General features: G+C 28.3%; 1 protein-coding gene across 1 annotated transcript; it reads right to left on the bottom strand.

The window, feature by feature from the left end:
- Positions 1-388: 388 nt before the first annotated feature.
- On the bottom strand, positions 389-15,326 carry LOC145829893 (glycerol-3-phosphate dehydrogenase, mitochondrial-like). Its single transcript, XM_082937767.1, has 16 exons — positions 15,260-15,326; positions 15,102-15,200; positions 13,182-13,350; positions 12,485-12,569; positions 12,069-12,206; positions 11,614-11,777; positions 11,108-11,290; positions 10,732-10,876; positions 10,321-10,514; positions 9,911-10,045; positions 9,349-9,513; positions 7,368-7,513; positions 5,916-6,125; positions 5,539-5,670; positions 5,167-5,265; positions 389-985 (listed from the first exon to the last, which is right to left on the bottom strand). Exons 2-16 carry the CDS (start codon positions 15,195-15,197, stop codon positions 878-880), a joined length of 2,169 nt encoding a protein of 722 aa, XP_082793893.1. The 5' UTR covers positions 15,198-15,200; positions 15,260-15,326; the 3' UTR covers positions 389-877.
- Positions 15,327-21,085: the final 5,759 nt, after the last annotated feature.

The raw sequence follows: 21,085 nt of genomic DNA, 5'->3' as shown, positions 1-21,085 counted from the left end.
AAATAAAAGTTATTATGAGTGTTAAAACAATGCTTCAAAGTTAGTTTAAATGTATAAAAATAAATTTCAAATTAAACTTATAATTTAGTAGCTTGAACATGTATTGACTAGTAATTATATAAAATGTTCAGAAATTTAAGAAAAACAATTAATCTTGCTAATGCATCACTTTTAAAATTATTTGAACTGTTCTTAATAGTGAGCTAAATTACTTAAAACGTTTCATATATCTAAAATAGTATAAGTAAATGTTTAACTTCTTTTACTTTTAGGTGTCTCTCCTACAAATTATTTCTGATCAAAGCTAGTTTCATCTAAAGTATCTTGAAAATAGTGCTAAATGTTGGTGAGGGTACTTAACTTTAATCTAACTAAAAAACTTGGTAAAAATAAGTTTAATACACTAATTAAAATGTATTCATTTTTAATAAAGAAACTTAGGACGAAGAAAGAAACACAGAGGCTGAACAACTTAAACACGTATACAAACATTAAAATGCAAAGACTTTTATAAAATCCAGTATACACAAGAGTGTGCAAAAAAAATCTCAAAAAATCAAAAATAAATAATCGGTTGAGGGCAGAAAAGAGTCGAACAAAAGACACGTGAAGTTTGAAGACAACATAAAATAGCTTTTCAACTTATACCTTTTAAGTATATAAAATAAATGTGTATTTCATTGGGAATGTACAAAAACAACAATACCGGTTACTACCAAAAAGACATAAAGAAAAGTTAGTTTGCGTGAAAGCTCATTGTAAGAACACAAAGCAATATACATACAATTTAACTAAACTCTAGTTTTTTTTTTAATAACAAAATAACACACATACAAATATGTATCCACCAGTGGTCAGTATAGAGCTGTAAAGAGTATTACACGCCGCCACCGCTCTTTTCGCAGGGAAAATGCCCGTTCTGCTGGCGGAGGATGGTGGTGAGCGCGTTGGAGCGAATGTTGCCGTGTTTCAGGTCCGACATCAGCTGTTAATAAGCATAAACGTGTTAGTTTGCCACCTTGTTACCCGGATGTTTCTGTTGGAGGCTCGTTCGATTTTATTTGCGTTTCGCCAACATTTGATTTTACATTATATTATTTTTGGTTGCTTTGCTTTTATACAAAAATTCTCTGTCTTTTTAAATTAAAACTTTTTCAAAAAATACTTTCTTGCGAGTTTCAAGTCTAATTTCAAAGTTGACAAGTTTGTATATATATTTTTTTTTTGAGAATCTTTTACAACTTTTTCAAGTTAGAGTACCAAAAATAATTTCAAAATGAAACAATTTAATAAAATCAAACGATACTCAACAATATCCATCAACTTTTATAAATAAGTTGTTGATTAAGTTTAAAAGCATCAATTATTATGACCACCTACATGCTTTAATATATGCTATATTTATTAACTTTTATTGTGGTTTTATTAAAATCTTTATTATTTCTAATATTAATTCATTTAACAATTTAGCAATAGCTTGAAGAAAAAAATTATAAGTTTAATATGCTTCGTAACACTTAACATAAAACTTTTGTTTTACAAAAATTAATTAAGTTTAGATTTATTTCTAGGTTGTGAAAATAGCAAATATTTATACTAATTTGAAAAATTTATACTTTCAAAACTATATAGTCAATAAATTAAAGAGTAAATTAAATACCATTGCTATTAGTATTTCACAAAATTAAAACTAAAATTGTAATAACAAGTTACTTTTACTTGTTAACTTTAAAATTATGAGTAATATCGACTAATAAAGTAAACAATAAAAACAAGCTTAGCAAAAACAAGTAAATATTCAGTACATAGTATTTAGAACTTATTTAATACTTTTCAAGGTAATCTTAATATAATTGAATAGTAACTGACATAAACAAAAAATAACCATTATAACTTACGACTATCATATAGATACTTTTATTGAAAATTTATTCAAGTATAAAGGCTTAAACTGGCTAAAAATATCCATCTTGTAAGACTTAACTGAGAGTACAAGGTTAATGTTGAAAACTTTTAATTAACTTTTTTTAATCTCCTTAAATTATTTTTTTAATTTACCATAAGTTTATATATAAATAATATGTAAAAACACATGTTCCGTCTAATATAAATATTATTATTAGCTTTCTATTTAAACATACACCATGAGCATGGTTGCCACTGATCAAGCTGAGAAAAATTTCCTTACTTTTTCCTGACTTTTTAGCAAAATTTTCCTGACTTTTCTAAATCAAACTCTGAAATTAAACGTATTCTAAAATACATAATCTATCACTTGAAATTATATAAAGTTTATCTAATTTTAATACAGGTTAAAAACAACAGTTTTTTGCTGAGTTCTATCACCAATTTCATCAAACTTCCAGTACATCACTTAAACCATCTGTGTATGATTGATGTTTGTAATAAACAGCTCTATCAGCAAAATACTTGTATTATTACCTTACAAACACAGCTTGTCTGAAAAAAGAAACGATTTTTTAGCATTTCCTAGCATAAATGTATCTAAATAAACGAAATTACATATAAGGAACTTTTACAATTAAAACCTTAAGTCAATAAGGAACTTTAACAACTCAAACCTTAAAACAATAACGAACTTTTACAGTTCAAACATTAAAACAATGAAGAACTTAATCAAATACTGTTTTTTTGAATGTATGTACTAAAATTTATTTTCTCCGTTTTTTTATTAGCACTTCAACCTTTTCATCTAATGAAGATATGGTTTCCATCATCTGGTCGGCATTCCGCTTCAGTATACACATTAACTTGTTACATAAAATACTAAACTAACTGCTTAGTTATAAAAAACTCAATTATTTACTTACACAAAAAACACCTTGATTCTAAAAATATGCTAGATAAACTTTTGTGTATATATCACAGTTTTACTATGGAAGTGTCCTTGCTACAGATCATCAATACTAAAAACCTTACAAAATCTGCTTGTTCAAGTAGGGTACTTGTTTAATATGTTAATAGAAAACTTTTTAAGTTTTATAAAGGATAATTTTCTAATTTATACCAGATGAAAGCATTGGAAATAAAATTAAATATTATTGTAAATTTCTAGGAAAATTTTGGAATTTTTTTCTGACTTAAAAGGACTTTAAATTAATTTTAACCATTTGAAGGCTTTGGAAAACAAGGAATTTTGTAAATTTAAACTGACTAAATCTGACTTTTTTTTATACTTTATCAAATTTCCTGACTTTTTTTCAAAACCCCCCATTTTTTCCTGCCTTTTCCTGACTTTTGTCATTTTTTAAAATTTTTCCTGACTTTTCCTGATTTCCTGACTTTTCCTGACCGAGTGGCAACCCTGCATGAGCTAATTTTTTTTTTGCAATTTTGTAACAACATTAATTTAATTGAACTTTAAAAAAAACAAAAAATACAGGAAAATACAACAATATTCTAGAGCTAAATTGTAACATAATGGGATCACACTACTTAACATAAAATTCTCATTAAGCTTTATCTATAACCTAACCACATGCTTTTTACAAACAACATAACTCAAAAACTAAGCATAATTTATACAGTTTATATATCAAATTTCAAAATAAAACATTTTAAGCATGCAAATTAATCTAAAACTGCACTCATGCATAGCAAAAATTTGTAAAATTTACGTATATAGTACGATTTGAAAAATTACGGATAAAAATTAACTTTTGTATTACAGTTTACTAAATCTTAACTACGTGCTGAGAAAAACTACAAAAAATGATTAATTAAGTGCAACCATAATTAATAAAAACAGTAAAACAAAAGTATTAAAAACAATTAAAACAATTTTTATCCAAAACAAACTCAACAGTCACGCAAAAACAACGATAACTCAAAACGTAGTAAACAACTGATTTTGTCATGCTTTGAAAACAAGTGTAAAAACGTCTCTGTGAAATTAAAGGAGCATGTGCGGTAGTACATGGTAGCACAGAAAAATAAATTTAAAAAAAAATGTTGATAGGAAACAAAGATGTTCACGTATAATAACCCTTCTGTGTGCAGCAGTGTTTTCTAGTCAGCCTCGTGGTTGGGGGTTGCTATTTGCTAGCAATCCGGCGTTTTGCTCTCCGCGTGGGACATCCACTGATAACGCGAACGGTACAAAATGTATTTGGTGAGTAAAAGCGTTTAAACAATAAAATAAATATTAACTTTTAACAACAAAACTAGTTATAGGTTGTAATTAGTAAAGTATTTAAAGCTGCATCTTTGTTATTTTCTCATGGTCTAGCTTTTCTCTACTTGAAATAGTTCACTCGGAGATGTATTAAGATCACGTGTTACACAATTTGTGCTAAACGTTTTTATACAGCTCACTGTCTTTGAAGCGCTTTAAAAAGTCTGATTGCTTGCTAGATAGTCGAAGTTTATTGATATAGCTTATATTTTGCGCCTCCTAATCTTTTTGTAAAGGAATTATTTTTGCAGTTACTAAGTACACGACCAAAATTATAATAATTAGACAAAAAAGACTTCAAAAAAGGTCAAAACTTTAAAGCGGGTTGATTTTTTTTTAAGATTTATTAAATTATGAAGAAAATTTTATTCATAAGTAGAGTTCTGTAAATATGAAATATCTTTAACTTGTAAGATTTCAAATTAGAGAAAAATTTGGTATCAAGAACTTTTTCTTATCTATAAAATTTATTTTAAACCTAACTAAGGCTAACTAAGTATAAAATTTACATCAGTCTATTTTAATTTAAGTTTTTATGAAAAAAAGACAACTAGTCTTTAATTTACTTCAGCTAGACTATTTTAACTACATAGCTACCAGTTTTGAATAAAATCAAAACCAAAAAGCAAACTATCAATTTCTAAACATATCATAAATTACAGAACTTAAAAAACTTGTGTAAATTTCAAAGAGCGTTGATTAAATGAAAAAAATTAAGTTTTAAATTAGCTTTAAATTTTCAAATAAAAACTGTTTCATGTAATTGCAATGATTAAAAATTATTATGATGAACAACTATAAAAAAAATTGTGCCATAAAAAAACAAACTCCTAAAGTTTCATGCTTGTGATAGTGAAAAAAGAAATTGTCCACTAAAACAAAACACAAAAAAACCGACTAACTTTTAACAATGAATCGCATGGCAAATAAATATAGAGAAAAAGTCTGAACTTGTAATTTCGCTAACTCACCATGAGAAATTCGTCTAACTCAACTTTACCGTTGTTGTTCAAATCGATTTCGTTGATGAGCTTCTGCATCGTCTTTTCCTCTATTGTCACATTCATTTCCTACACAAAATAAAATTTAGTATGGTTTTTTTCCTTAATTCAGCCTTTCTGGCAAAAAAAAACAGCAATGTATATTATTAAAAAAACATCTTGTCAATGGGATAAAAAATTAGTCAAAAGTTTGCACAGTTTGACAGACTAATTAATCACAAGTACATCATACAATCAGTCATTCAAAAACGCTCACACTTGGTAATTTTATGTTGCGTTGATAAAACCTGCTTACTCGAATTAGATCACGCATAAATTACTTTGAAACAAACAGCAACAAACCTCCATGAGCTTGGTGATGTCCAGCCTGGTGATGAATCCCTTTCCGTCGTGGTCGACGCACCTGAACTTCTCAGTGTAATCGGCGACTTCGTCAGCCGTCAGCACTATGGACGACTTGGAAATCTGCTTCGACTGCGAAAGTGTTTTGTTGTTGACGTTAGTTACAATTTTACATAATAGAACTGTTTATGATGCTAAAAACTTCATTTTCACTTTTTATTTCCGATTAAGTCAACACTAACTACATAAAACTTTGTACTAGAAGTTTTGGCATAACTTTTTTTAACCTTTGTTCGAATACTAAAAAATACTTCTAACGCCAAAATTCACCGTGACAAAGAACAAAAGTCTTCGAAAAACAAATTCAAACAACACACGTTCTTTCCCATGTCGACTTCGATCAGCTTGATCGCCTTCTGCCGCTCCCGCTCCACTCTCTCGTCGCTCCACTTCAGCTCCTCCTTCATGATCTGCAGCACCCTGGGCAGCGCCTCCTCGGCAGCCTGGTACGACAGGAAGGCCAGCCTGGTGCGCAGGGCGAGCACGTCGGCGGCGCTGCACGCGTACTCCTTGCACGCGTACCTCACCTGTTTCACAACGGGGTTTTTTTTTTATAATTGAGTCAGTCTAACATGGGCTGTCAGATTTTTACGAAGTTATCAGGGTAAAAGTAACAACTTTCAAATGTAAGCTTAAGTTTTATCATTATAATTTTATAAAATAAGCTTTACGGGTAGTAAGCTGTTGCGATTAAGAGGTTTACTCTTAAATCTAGTATTAAATTAGTCGAGGTTTTTACTGAGTTTTCTTTTCTAAACTAAGCGTCTGTAAACATGTTGGCTTTAGTAAAGATAATATGCATAATAGAACGTTAAGTAACATTATCACTATTATTTAAAGTAATATTATTAATACATATGACTTTAAATACTCATAGCAATACGTTAGTTTTATGTAATTTTGTTTAGCTTTATACATCTTTTATTAAATAACTAAGCTAAAAAAAACTACAAGTTGTATTTTTAATGTTATTGTTTTAAATTTAAAACTCCTTAAAGTAAAGTTCATTTTATTATTAAACATCTTGAGATTAAATATAAAGCACAATACTTCATGCAAGAACAAAGTACAAAAAACATACTGTATATACTTTTATGTAAACCAAGATAACTTTTTATTCATCATATTTTTTGACTACTAAAAATTGGTGCAAGGTTTTTAAGTACTACATTCAAAAAATGTATTTGAAACATAATTTAAAAGATTGAAACAAACTATATACAGAGATTCCAAGGTATAATATTAAGTTTAAAGAATTAAAAATATTTAAAAGGAAATACTATGTACTAAATTAAAAATATTGTACAAAGCCTGTGATTATAAATTCAAAACAGTTTCTTAATAGAATTAGGTTTTCTATAACATATTTTAATTAACTATAATTTGTTCACTAATTAATACTATTTTATATTAAACTAAGAAAAAACACAGCTTAGTTATTTAATTTATTTTAACTGTTCACTAACCGTACTTATTAAGTTATAGTAAGTTAGTTTTATTATATATGTATACTCTACCAAATAAATAAAAACATCTAGCAAAAAAAAATAACACTTAATAAATCACTAATTTAAGATAATGTGTATGTAATTTGATTATTAAATGTTAGAACTACTTAAAACTAATTTGATCAAACAGTGTTTACATCATACATAAAACAAAACTTTTACAAAATTCATATGGACTATCTACTACAACACTTTAATCTTTTGCATTTACAATACTTTTCAATCGTTTTGAAAAACCCAACCAATCTCTACAAAACCAACTTCAGCTTCGATGTAGGGGAAGTCCTCTGCGAGCCGCTTACCAACGATGGGGTGCCTGCGGCCGGTCACAGAAGCCATTCTTGCCACGTCTCCGGCCCTGTCGCCGTACGTTTCCGACAAATGCTTGGCCACCTCAGCGTCTAAACCTACATGAGAATTTTACAATTCGTTTTGATTTTTTTATTAATTTTATTTAACTTGATTTTACACTAATGATAATCAGTATTTTGTAATGGCTTTTCTATAGCTATTAGTAAAGTACTTTTTATACAAAAATAAAAATACTAGTTTTTAACTAATTTTCATTATTAAATCTTAAAACTTTCATTAATAATATTGACTTATTTTTAAATGAGTTTAAACTAAACACCTAAATGGTTCAAAATAACTAATTATTTTTTGTTGGTATAGGAAGTAATTTTTTTTACTAGTACCAAGTATAAACAATAATATTACTAGTAATTTCCATATTTCCGGCTGTATTTGTAACCTTAAAGGGCTTGCAAAGGAGAAGTCAAGTAAAACTTGCTATTAAAAAAATATTAAATTGTTACAAAATACTTCAAGCTGCAATTCAGGTAATACTACAACTACGCGCGAGTGTTGAGAAAATTACAAGTATTATTTGTTAGCAAGGTCAACAAACTCTCTAGTGAATTTATAAGATACTTTCCACTTTAATACATGGTGTTTCAGTTAAAATAAACTAAAGCATTAAAGCTTTTATATCTAAAAAATAAAAATAAATACCACAAGTCAGCATTGATGTACTGAAACTTAATTTCATTTACAAAAACAAATTTATAAATTTTAAATTCTAATTTCAGTTTTAAATAAACTGCTTTTACTAACTAGGAAACACTCAAGTACTTTCTTATTTATTAGATTTTTGTCCGAACGCGTTACAAGTACTTTTAAAAAATTATACATACATAAATTTAATTTAAAATTTTTTTTTTTAATTTTACCAATAAAACTTTACTGCTTGACTATTTATAATCAAATGAACATAAAACAAAGCGACGTGCAGATCTAAGACATCTTAATTTAAAGGACTATGCAAGTACCAACGCGGACAAAGAGTTAATTAAATTATAAGTACGAGCTCAGCGCATGACGTAAGGATCAATAAAAAATTTCAGCAAGTGATTTTACATGCGCTTTACTTAATTTACAGCTGATCGATTCATTTTGTGACAAATCGTTAGTCATGAGATATTGTGCGCATGGCAGTAACAAAAAATCTGTTTAAATGAAGCTTTGAGTGTTTGATTGAAAGAGTTGTAGCATGAACGCAGAATATTTGATCAATATATTTTGTTTAATATGTAACTTTAGTTTCAACCAGTACCACAAATGTTCAAGCCATACTGAGTTGAACTTTTTTTTAATAAAAACAGGCTTTTAACTCTTATTATTTCGAATATTTGTGATTAACATTACAAAATACACACTTCCTTTTTCTAATATTATGTCTTGAATTATTGTTTTACTACAAGTTAGTGTTATATAATTTTCACAAACTTAAATAACTGTTTTTTTATAGTAGGGTCCGCAGGTCGGATAGGGCCTTGTATGGATAAATCTCTGGACTAAGATTTATTTTTTATCTTAAAAACAACTAACGCAAGTCAAATAAAATTTATTATTTTATAAGTACTTTTAAACATTATTTCTAGTACATAGTTAGTGATAATTACACTACAATTTTGCTTTTTAATATTTTTATTTTATTTCATAGTTCAACTTTTTAAACTTACAAGGCCCAATCCCGCCTAAACAACTTTTCTTGCGAATGTTTTGTTATCAATAACATAATTTAAAACATAAAAGAAAATTAACAACCGGTAATCTGTGCAACTCAAAGCTCAGAAATACAGCTCCGGTGCGTTATCAAAAACTCGAAAATACCTAACCGACAACTACAACTGCTAAAACAATTACAAGAAACACCAAATTGAAGATTTTTTTACAAACGAACCGTATGTCTGCGCGAGCTTGATGAAGTGGTTCGGCGTCCACTTGTGGCCCCCTTCCAGCCTCATGCCCAGAGTGTCGCTTTCCTTCGGCTGCTCGATCTCGCCCACTTTGACCGCGGCATCCACGCAGTCCTTCGCCATCATCCTGTACGTGGTCCATTTGCCTCCTGAATTGTTACGTTTCGATGTTTGTGTTTGTTCTTATTAATTTTGTACTGAAAACACAGGTTTGCTTCTTGGGTTTGGTGGCTTTTAATAAAATGTACAGTATATTCGAAACTTTTATAATGAAAATAGCTCAAGTCATGTTACACAGCTACCATGTTTATATTTTAGGTAACATTGAGATTCAAATAATTTACTTGTACAACTAAGAAAATATAAATTAAATAAACTTTAAAGTTATATAATTAAAACAGCTAATGTTAAATAAATAGCATACTTATATAATTTTAATAAAAAAATACATCGAAGTTTAAAAACTTTTGTTAAAAGTTATAAGACATTTAAAGTGTATCAACATAGCAAGAAAACTAAAAAAATTGAAATTGTTTGAAAACAAACCGGCAATTGTGACGAGATTTGATTTGCTGACTTCGACCACGTGACTTCTTGACAACGACTTGGTGTCTTTGGAATTGGGGTTGGTAACTAAAGGACGAATGCCGGACCAGGAAGATTGAACATCACCTCTGCGTACTAAAAGTAAACGGTTTTTATTAGTTCATTGTTGGTAGTATTTTTTTTAAGTCTTAGATTTATACTTCTCATTAAGAGTAAGGTTTTGAAAATTAAAATAATAAATTGTACTATGTTAGTAAGAAATTTAAAATTATACAATTATTATAATAACTGACTTAGATAGCTTGTTATAAATATGCTATCTGAATTTAAAAAAATACTTATTACAGTATTATCAAAACTACATATAAATGACAACTAGCTTAAAATAATATAAAATGCATAAAAATCACCTTTCACTTCTCCGCTCAAGTAGTTTCTGATTTCCTGCAATATGAACTGGATGTCCTTCTCGGACGGGGCGGGGTTGTGGCTGAGCTCGCAGGGAGTGTCGGTCGTGCCCGCAATGGTCAGTCCTTGCCAAGGCAGGAAGAAAATCACGCGACCGTCGCTCGTCGACGGGTCCAGCAGCCCCATGGCGTCGGGACTAAAATGTTTGTAAATATTCATACACGCCTATAACAAACATCCTCAAAGCTATAAATTCCTTTTTTGATCAAGTCAAGTAGACACTATTTGGTTTTTTATCTTCAGTATAATAATCTTGTATAAACCACTTCAAAAAACATAAACTAACACCTTCACAGTGTAACATTTTCATTATTTAAAAAAAAATGACTTCGATTACTTATATAACGTGCTACCTGTAGTATCCGGGCAGCATTATGTGCACTCCGGCGCTCGGCTGGCAGATTTTCTCAACTTTCTGGTCGTCCATCACCCTTATGGTGTCTGTGAACGGACCGGTGGCGTTCACCACCGATTTCGCCCGGATGTTGAACTTCTTGCCTGTTCGAGTGAGTTTTAAATTGAGAGTTTGCACAAATAAAAACTTGGCAAACATTTTATATTGAAAAAGGTTTAAAACCTTCGATCGTTTTAACAAATCAATTAAAAATCAATAATCAAACTAATTATTAGTGTGGTAGTAGGTAAAAGTGTTTAAATTTAACTTAGCAGCCTCTTATGCAAAATCATAATTAGACATTTCATTTATTCTTTTACAGAATGAAAACAGACCAGTTTGCGAGTCTACAACGACGGCGCCTTGCAGGGTGGGAACGACTTCGTCATCGCCGCACTTGACCTGCGGCTTGTCGGATTTGAGCAGGTCGACGACTTCGCAGTAGTTGGCCACGCAAGCTCCCTGCCTCGCCGCAGTGATGGCTATGCTCAGGTTCATGCGCGAATCGTTGTGAGATCCTGTTGCAAGTAATGTGTTTAATTCTTTACTAAATTAGTATGCGTCAAACTTTGAAACACGCAAAAGCACCATTAGTAAATTTAAAAATAGTCTCGTTCGTTAGAGTTTACTTCAGGAATATTTAAATTGGTTTCTGCGTGGTACTAAAGAATCTTTTAAGAGTGTTTATTACAAAAAAATATAAGTCAATTTATTAATAAGCTAGTTTTTAAGTTTTTTATGTTTTCCTCAAAACACAAATAAAAATGGTTTTCCAACACCTTCCTTCATTCTTATTCAGCATTAAAAAAAAGTTACAAATTTACTTTTAGTGTAAACGAACCGTCATAGTAAACAATAGCAGCTTTCAACTTCTCTTCTTTCAGCATGGGGAACTTTTCGAGGGCCGCTTTCTTGAACATGAGGTAGCTGGACTTCAACCTTTTCGTGCCCGACACCCAGTCGTACGCTTTGATACCGGCCCAGAAGTACGGTACTTGCCACCATCTAGTTTGGTAGCAATTATGTTTTTTAATTTGTTACAAAACTATTAGTGTAGTTATAAACAGGTAGACATTTTCATTAAGTTTACTGAGTTAATTGAGTCTTATTTTTTAAAATTTTTGGTGCGTACGTTTGCAATGAATAAAGAGACCATATTTTTAGTTTTTTGTTACAATTTTAATGATAGAGAAAAGTTCAGTTTGAACTACTTTTAATGAACAACTGATTTTAAACCACCAACACAAAAACTACATCTAACAACCAGATATAATCGCCAAACAATTACAAACTAACTCGTATACGGGCAGCATGATGGGCAGGGGAAAGGAGAGGTGGGGGGCTATTTGCAGCAAGTTCGCTCGCTCCTGCAGCGCCTCCTCCACCAGCTGGTACTGCTCGTAGTTGAGGTTCATCACCGCGCTTTGCAGGTACCTGAGCAAACAATGCTTGTTGTTCGGGCGTTGCGTGAACAAAAAGCCATACTTTTAAAACGCCTGTTTTAACTTTTGCGAAATTCTTTAAAATTTATTGCTTCAATAAGTTCAAAAATTTGATTAAAACTTATTTATCACAAAAAAAAACTTTAAAAATTCAGTTGTTTAAAAGTTTAAAAACAACTCAAACCATTTTTTTATTAATTTTACTAGTTGTACTTAACTTTTACTGTAACAACATTATATAAAAAAAAAGAAACAAAATACAAATCTAACCTTACTCCGCCATGGATTAATTTAGTACTTCTGCTGCTAGTACCAGATGCAAAATCGTATTTTTCAACTAAAGCTACTTTTAATCCTGAAAAAAGAACATTTATTTAGTTTAAGTTTTAAAAATAACTTAATTTTTTTCAACTAACAGTTGACAAATATTAATCAACTTAATTGTTTAAACCAATATTTTTATCACAGCTTATTTTGAAAGGTATTTCATAATAACTAGTTTATATTTTAGGAAATAAAGTTTGAGCAATTCAAAAATTAAAGCTAAAAAATGTTGAATTTGCTTTTAATTTCAATGAGTTTTTGTATTTGATAGGCTATAACTTTAAAAAGCTTAAACTAGTAAAATACTATACTTTTTTTAGACTTTATCTAAAAAAACTTTTAAAAGTTAAGTACAAATTATTTAAAATTTAATAAATCTATATGTTAGTAATTCATTGATTTCAAATTGAGTCAAGTAACATTATGAAATAAATTTAAAAACATTTGAAAAGCTATTTAAAATAATTTTTAGATTTTGTTGATTTTTTAAAAAGCATTAGCTTAAGAGAAAATTATGGTATTTGAGTTCATGACATATGGCTGGAGGAATAACAATTTGATAAATAAACTTAAATCTATTTTTATAAACTGTTCGTTACTACCATAACATAAAAGATGTACGGACTTTTCACTCATTATTTACCTCTGGAAATAGCATCAAGGGCAACACCGGAACCAGTAGCTCCTCCACCGATGACGAGCAGGTCAAACTCCGTGTTGGCCATCTTTTTCAGCTGTTCTTCCCTGCTTGGTAACACATTGTTCGCCCACTCAGGCCTCGGAACTGGACCAGGCTGGTTCTTCCTGCTTATCTGTAAATCAGCAATTATAACTTTTATTATTCAAATATAGACATTATTTTTTTTAACTTTTAAAGTCTAACTTAGTTTACTTTTCTTATAAATTCTATATATATATATATATATACATATATAGAATTTAGTTATTTAACTTGGTAAATCAAATCTTTCACACTAGTAATTACAATATATACAATATAATTACAACATACAAATATATATATATATAGCTTTTGCAAAATTTTGATCATAAGCACTCTCAACTCAGTATTTAAAAAAAAAATGTGTAAAAGATTTATTTAAAAAAAAAACAGCTATCTTTCATCAATTTACATATGTTTCGCTGTTTTTCAGTGATAAGCAGTGATATTGCTTACACTTTTATTTAAATTAGTACATTTTAATTTACATTTTGTTAATAAACTGACTGATGAGATGGAAAAATTTACAGACTAATGAAGCAATTGTATAACAAAAGTATAACAAAAAAGTTATTATATGTATTAATATATGTATATGTATATATATACATACTCTTTTTAAGTAGTTTTGAAAAAAGAGAGGCTCACTTTTCATAAGAAATTGAAGTTACCAGTATATACTTTGTATAAAACACATAAATATTTTGATAGGTGTTTCACTAGTATGTTTATCAGGAAGTTAAACAAGATATAAATTAAAACGTAAACTAAACTAAAATTTTGTGAGCATTATTACATTAATCAGTTTTAAAGCATTACATTATTCATAATAATTAGAAATAACAGTTTAAAAAATGTTGACTAATACTGTGATTAACTTTTCCTTTATTTAAAGATAAATAAAACTTTTATTTAGTTTGACAACTTTTTTTTAATCATATTACTGAGACTACAGCTATGTTTTAGTTAAATTCATTTATGTCCATGCTAAAATTTTACAGATTTTAAAAATTCAAAATAATTCCTTCCAACAGAATTTTTTAAACATTGCAAGGAACATTTCCTGAAAATTTGAGGTAGTTATCTCAAAAAACGTAGGAGGAGATAGATTTTTAGTGATTTCTAGTTATTTGCCGTTTTAGTTTGCGCCTCCCATAAGGAACCTATTGTTGGCTTTGACTTTGACCGGCTATATCTCAAAAATTGTTTTGAATTTTTTAAATCTGTAAAAAAAATTTTATAGCTTGGTAAAAACTATATAAAATAAGATCAAAAACCAAAAAGGGTGTTTACCCCCCCCCCCCCCCCCACCTATGCCCTTAACATATACAAATGTTCGTTATAACATAAAAGAAATCTTAAATACTTCTTTCAAAATATGTTTGTGGTTTAAAACAGAGAAACGATGACTTTAAAACTTAAAGGAAAAGTTTTGCTAAAAAAAAACTTAAATCATGGTTGTACTCTTTGTAATATGGAAAAAGTGTGTTGTAAAACTAAATCAAAACCTAGCTTCCAAAAAAGAAAAGACTTTTACAGTATTTGTCAACATTTTTATAACTGCTAAAATAAACATTTTTGTTCCTGTTTTAAGCTGATTAATTTAATGACGTAAGAGGGTTTACCTGATTTTATTTTTAAATGTGGAAAATTTGATCTGCGTTATTTATTGTTACCTATGACTGATGAGCTGGAATTTTATAGCTCTGTAAAACAATTGTTTTACAAAATCTTTGCTCAATAAAAAATATATACATACCACATCTCCACTTCAAACATGTAATTATGTTCATGGCAGAGAAATATCTTTAAGTTTTACATGGATATTTCTAAATAACTAACCCATTTGTTTCTCAGGATAAGTCCACAACCAATAACTCCAACAACACCACCGACCCTGGCTGCATAAAGTACTGTTCTGCGTGTGAACTTCTTCATTTACTTAAAAAAATAGTTTTAGTTTTTTTTTCACATTGGGTTGGTTATAAAAAAAAACTTACTTTTGTATGATTTGATTGCAGAAAAATATAAAATAAAACAATAAATGAACTATAAATATAAAAATCTGCAAAAAAAAAATTATATCAAGTACTACTAACCAGAGTTTAGCAAGTAAAAATATAAAAATTGTTCAGAAAAATTTTTAAATGTTTGTCAGAATCAAAGCTATGTTTTAAGCTTTACAGATAAAGTATATTAATCAGATAAGCTTTAATTTACTTATAATTACAACTGCTTAATTATATATAATTACTTTTAATTAGCACTATCAAAAAATGTTAAAACTACACTTTATACAAAAGTAGAAGTAATAAAAACTAATACTTTAATTGTACTCTAACAAGTTAAATTTCAGATTCATTATTATAAAAGCAATAGACTGTTTGTATGCATGGTTTAACTACTTATATCAAAAGATTAAATGTTAACAACAAAAATAAGTTAATTTCATTATTTTAAAATATATACAACAAATTTTTAAATTACATGATTAAATAAGCTTAATTTACTTAAATTGGTTTAATTTTATTTGGCACACTTAACAAATTTGGTATAAAATAAAACATAACTATAATAACAAAATAATAATAAATAATTAATTAATTAAATATAAATTCAGTAAAATAATTATTTTAAGATGTTTACATAGAAACAACAAAAGTTTTTTTAGTTTGAGCTTAATGGGCAGGGTTGCCACAGATCAAGCTGAAAAAATTTCCCGACTTTTCTAAATCAAATTCTTTATTACAATTGATTCAAAAATACATAACCAAAGACTTCAACTATGTTAAGTTATCAATTTTATTTTTATACAGGTTAAAACAACAGTTCTTTGCAAAATCAATTTTTTTTTAGAAAAAAACTTTAGCAAAATGCAGTCTTTAGTGATGATAAACTTTCTTTTTAAGACCATGTTTATATCAAATTTATTGACTTATCATCAAAAACCCTAATATTTTCTTTTGTTTTGGCTTTTGTATTTTTCTTTTTTCCTGACTTTGTAGCAACCCTATTCGGTGTTTTCATTGAACCACAAGTTAAAAATAAATATAAAATTTAACACGCAACATTTATTTTTGCTATATCTTTACAAATCAAAACTAACTTAATTACTTTAACTGTAAATTATTGCCTAAAATCAGAATACTTTATAGTTGATTAAAAAAAAACTACTATTGTAACTATTTAAATGTAAACATAAATTAACACTTAACTGCACTGCACAAAACCATAAATAAAAATTCATGCAACATTCTGCCACCTGATTTTGTTCCCATTAGGACTTATAAGACAGAAATAGTCACAATGGCCATTGTTATATGAATAAAAAGACAAAGTTAAGAAACTGGTCGTACAAACCAAAAAAAAATTAATATTTTTTTTTAATGTTCTATATTATTATAAAACAATTTTATACTTAACCACAATAGTGACTTGCCTATATCTAAATTATATCTAATATAAATTAGGGGTAAAGAGTACTTGGGTGATGTTTGTGGATTTGTGTGACTCTCTAAAGTAAGTTAACTCAGTACGAAAAATAACTTCATTTTGATCAGGATGGGATTTTAAAACAGTATGCAGCTCTTCCACGCTCACTACAGGCCCACCCCAGCTTTTAGACAGTTTGAGGCGCTTCTGCATGTATTGATTCTTTTCTTCCCTTTTTCAATTTTCTCTTTTATCTGTTTAATCTATAAAACTTTTTGTTTTGCTACCCATCTTTGCTCCATCTCATTCAGAAATTTTACAAATTTATCAATTTTTTTTTCATATTTAGTTAAGATGGACCACCTCATGAAAGTTAAAGATGGAAATAATTTGAAGTGGATTTGCTGAACTTGCATATAAATTATATTCTTGATTGTAAAATTGAAGGGGAATGGAATATTTCTAATGAAAGATCTATTACTTTTTCACTGAGAAACCATATCCAAATAGATTTTTTAGTAGAACAGATGTCTTTTACAGAAAGTTAAATGATAGTTTATTAAATGTTTAAGAGTATTATGTTTACATAATTATTTCAAACAGATAGTCCTTTAGATTTTATCAACCATGTGACAGCCGTTTTATACTAAAATTTAAAAAGTATCAGTCATTTTGCAATAATGATAAGTGTTAATACTAAATGATACAGTATACTGTTTGTTTTATTTTGCAATGTTCTTTATTTCTTTGTTAGTCTTTATTTTGCAATCATTAACTTAATGTCAAATGCCATACTACATTATCTTGCATATAATAAATCATACCTTTTTAATATTTTGTTAATTTGTTGTAATGCTAATTGAATAATAATTTAAGGGTTTTTTAAACAGTTAAAGCTAAATGAACTATGACATCAAATATCCCGCTAATATACATACCACATCACCTAAACTTTTAAAGGTAAGTAAGTATACCTAAAAAGTTTAGTTTTACAATAAACATTTTTTTTAAATCATTAACAAGCTATGATTTTTTATTTTCAAAAAAGCTCCATTTTACAAACAAAATTTGCATATTTAGGTTGATTATAACATCATAATACATCAAAAGCAGTTAATTTGTCTTTAAATCTATGTCAATTAGTACAAGCTTTCATTTAAGATGTAAATTATAAGTCTATGACATGTATAAGTGATTTTATTACTGTTTAAGTCAAAAATTGTAAAATATGTGATTTTTGGGGTTGAAATTAGTTTTATGCGCAGCAAACTTCTTATTTTTTTTGCAAATTATTTTTCCTAGATTCTTAATGAAGCAAAAACACATCCAAATCATATGGACTTGTACGAATTTTACAATATGACCAAAAAAATGTGCTCTACTCCCTACCCCTACATACATTAACTGTAAAGTTCAAAATTATATTATCATTTATTAAGGTTATTACACAATTTACTTGTTATAAAAATGTCAAGCATAAACTTAAAATTTATTTTTTAATGTAAAATTTTGAAGCTTCTTTAGTTTACCAATAGAAAAAATATAACTTTTTTCAATCTAAATTAAGGGCATAGGGGTGCAGACTTTCACAATTTGATCTTATTTTATATAGATTTTACTAAGCCTCAAGATGCTTTTTACAGATTTTAAAAAATTAAAATAATTTATGAGATATAGCCGGTCAAAGTTGGAGGCAACAATAGGTTCCTTATGGGAGGCGCAAACTAAAACGGCAAAAATAGACTATTTCACTAAAAATCTATCTTCTTCTACGCTTTTTGAGATAACTACCTCAAACTTTCAGGAAATGCTTCTTGATATATTTATCAAATTCTGTCGGAAAGAACTTTTAAAATATTAAAAAATAAAAATATTATATAAAAAATAAACAAAAAAAATAGCTTTTATGCTCCCCCCCCCCCTATGCCATTAAATCTGAGACAAAATAAATCAGCATAACTTGAAAATGACTAATAAAAAAGGAAGAAGTTTTATTTTTAATGAATTTGGAAATCAAAAACTTATGTAAATAAACTTATAAATATCTTAACTAGGCACAAAAAACTTTGATAAGTATTAAAATTTTTTTAAATAAGTTTGTTATATATTCTAAATTATGTTTAAAGATTAACATTTGATAGTTTGACGGGCTTTAATAAACTTTTGATAAACAAAACAACAAAACCTTAAAAAGTTAAGCTTTAGTAGTACTAAATTTAGGTTTGTCACTATTAGTGATGCAAAAAAACTTATCTGAGTGATCAAACACTAGCCTAAAATTATTAAGAACTTTTTTTAAAGCTATTTGTCCTCAAGCACCTTTATTTTTTCACTAGACTTATATATTTAATTTTAAAATAAAAGAGAATGACTGTAAACCATGCTTGCAACTTTATGTTCACAAACACTTTAAAATATGTATAAACCTTTTTAAATGTATATGCAGAACTAGGATAAGCATATTTATTTCCTATATTTTAACAACAGTAGTAAATTTCATAATGAAAAAAAAAAATATTTAAAACATCCTCACTAGCTAATCTTAATGTTTTAATAAAGACTGTAATTGCCTTGAGAATCAATTAATTTTTTTTTAATAGTAAGAGACAAAAACAGAAAAAATTAACTGTTAATCAAGAACTAATATTTCAAAAACTCATAATAGTATCAAAAGAGCCTAATTTCTAGATTAGTGGCACTTTGAAGTTTAATTAGAAGAAAACTTAACTTTATTAAAAAATATCAATTTAAAACTAAAATTTTGCAAGAGCTGCCCCACACACTTATGTGGAAATTAGACTGTTATTTTATTTTTTAGTTGAAGCCTCAGTAACTAATTTTTTGAAGATTTGAGGGTAATTACCAAGCATGATGTTGCACCAATATCATACTGGAATTATATTATATTCTGGGTCTATTATAACCATAATTTTATGCTAGGTCATTACTGATTCGAGCTTATATTCATACTCTTTTTATCAAAGATCAGTTTGAGTGCATCTCTGAATAGAAACCTTTCTTTTGGTAAAAATTTTGCATTTGGTTGTAAAAATATGTTTATGCTTTATTGAAAACCTTTTACAATCCATTTCTGATTTCTTAATCAATTCATGCAGTAACTATAATGTGAGAGTAAAAAAAAAATTAACACCTTTTTTTTTGTTAAATTGCTAAACATTTGGTTATGAAAATTGGTACACTCACATTTCCCACTTAATTTTTTTTTTTTACTTCTTTTTGTTTTTCTTTTAATTTATTTTAATTCTTTTAGCATATTCTTTTATTTACATTTTACTATTACTGTTACCCCTAACCCTGGGTCGGTAGCCGTTCTCAAACTTAATCTGCTAGGAGTTGTGCTGGTGGGAATTGTGCCCTGGTGAAACTGAGCAAGTTTCATGAACAGTAGTATGTATTAGTACTTTTAAGTTGAACCTTATATAATTAACTTGTAATAATTTGATTTTTTGGTGTGATGTAATAACTACTGAATGGAATTAAAAACTAAGAGGTTAATCATTAAGTTCCTCAAATATGTTATAAGTTTAATCTATTGAATCTTTTGGAGTTAAGGGCATAGGGGGGGTAAACACCCTTTTTTGGTTTTTGATCTTATTTTATATAGTTTTTACTAAGCTACAAGATGCTTTTTACAGATTTAAAAAGTTCAAAAAAATTTTTGAGATATAGCCGGTCAAAGTCAAAGCCAACAATAGGTTCCTTATGGGAGGCGCAAACTAAAACAGCAAATAACTAGAAATCACTAAAAATCTATCTCCTCCTACGTTTTTTGAGATAACTACCTCAAATTTTCAGGAAATGTTCCTTGCAGTATTTAGAAAATTCTGTCGGAACAGAATTTTAAAAAATTAAAAAATAAAAATTTTATAACAAAAAAACAAAAAAAAAACTGTTTTTTTGTTTATTTTTTATATAAAATTTTTATTTTTTTTTAAATTCCTTCCGACAGAATTTTCTAAATATATCAAGGAACATTTCCTGAAAATTTGAGGTAGTTATCTCAAAAAACGTAGGAGAAGATAGATTTTTAGTAAAATAGTCTATTTTTGCCGTTTTAGTTTGTGCCTCCCACAAGGAACCTATTGTTGGCTCCGACTTTGACCGGCTATATCTCAAAAATTATTTTGAACTTTTTAAATCTGTAAAAAGCATCTTGTAGCTTAGTAAAAACTATATAAAATAAGATCAAAAACCAAAAAAGGGTGTTTACCCCCCCTATGCCCTTAATTAAGTGATGCATTCAAGTTTTTTTAAGTTAAGTAGAAGTATTAAGTCCAAATTTTTCAAATGTCATAATCATAACTGTCTTGGTTGTACTGAGTTTTGATACTCAATAAGGTTAAGGTCTTATCAAGGTTATAATGTTTGAGTCT

This window comes from Thalia democratica, chromosome 2 (genome assembly GCF_965202585.1).
Source record: "Thalia democratica chromosome 2, ktThaDemo2.hap1.1, whole genome shotgun sequence".
Taxonomy (NCBI): domain Eukaryota; kingdom Metazoa; phylum Chordata; class Thaliacea; order Salpida; family Salpidae; genus Thalia; species Thalia democratica.
This window is presented reverse-complemented; position numbering and strand designations above follow the sequence as displayed.

Excerpts from the sequence above, each read along its gene's own strand:
- LOC145829893 (XM_082937767.1), bottom strand. The coding sequence starts at position 15,197 with ATGAAGAAGTTCACACGCAGAACAGTACTTTATGCAGCCAGGGTCGGT. Across the intron at positions 10,877-11,107 it reads CGTTGTAGACTCGCAAACTG|GCAAGAAGTTCAACATCCGG; the intron begins GTCTGTTTTCAT and ends TCACTCGAACAG. Across the intron at positions 986-5,166 it reads AGTTAGACGAATTTCTCATG|CTGATGTCGGACCTGAAACA; the intron begins GTGAGTTAGCGA and ends GCTTATTAACAG.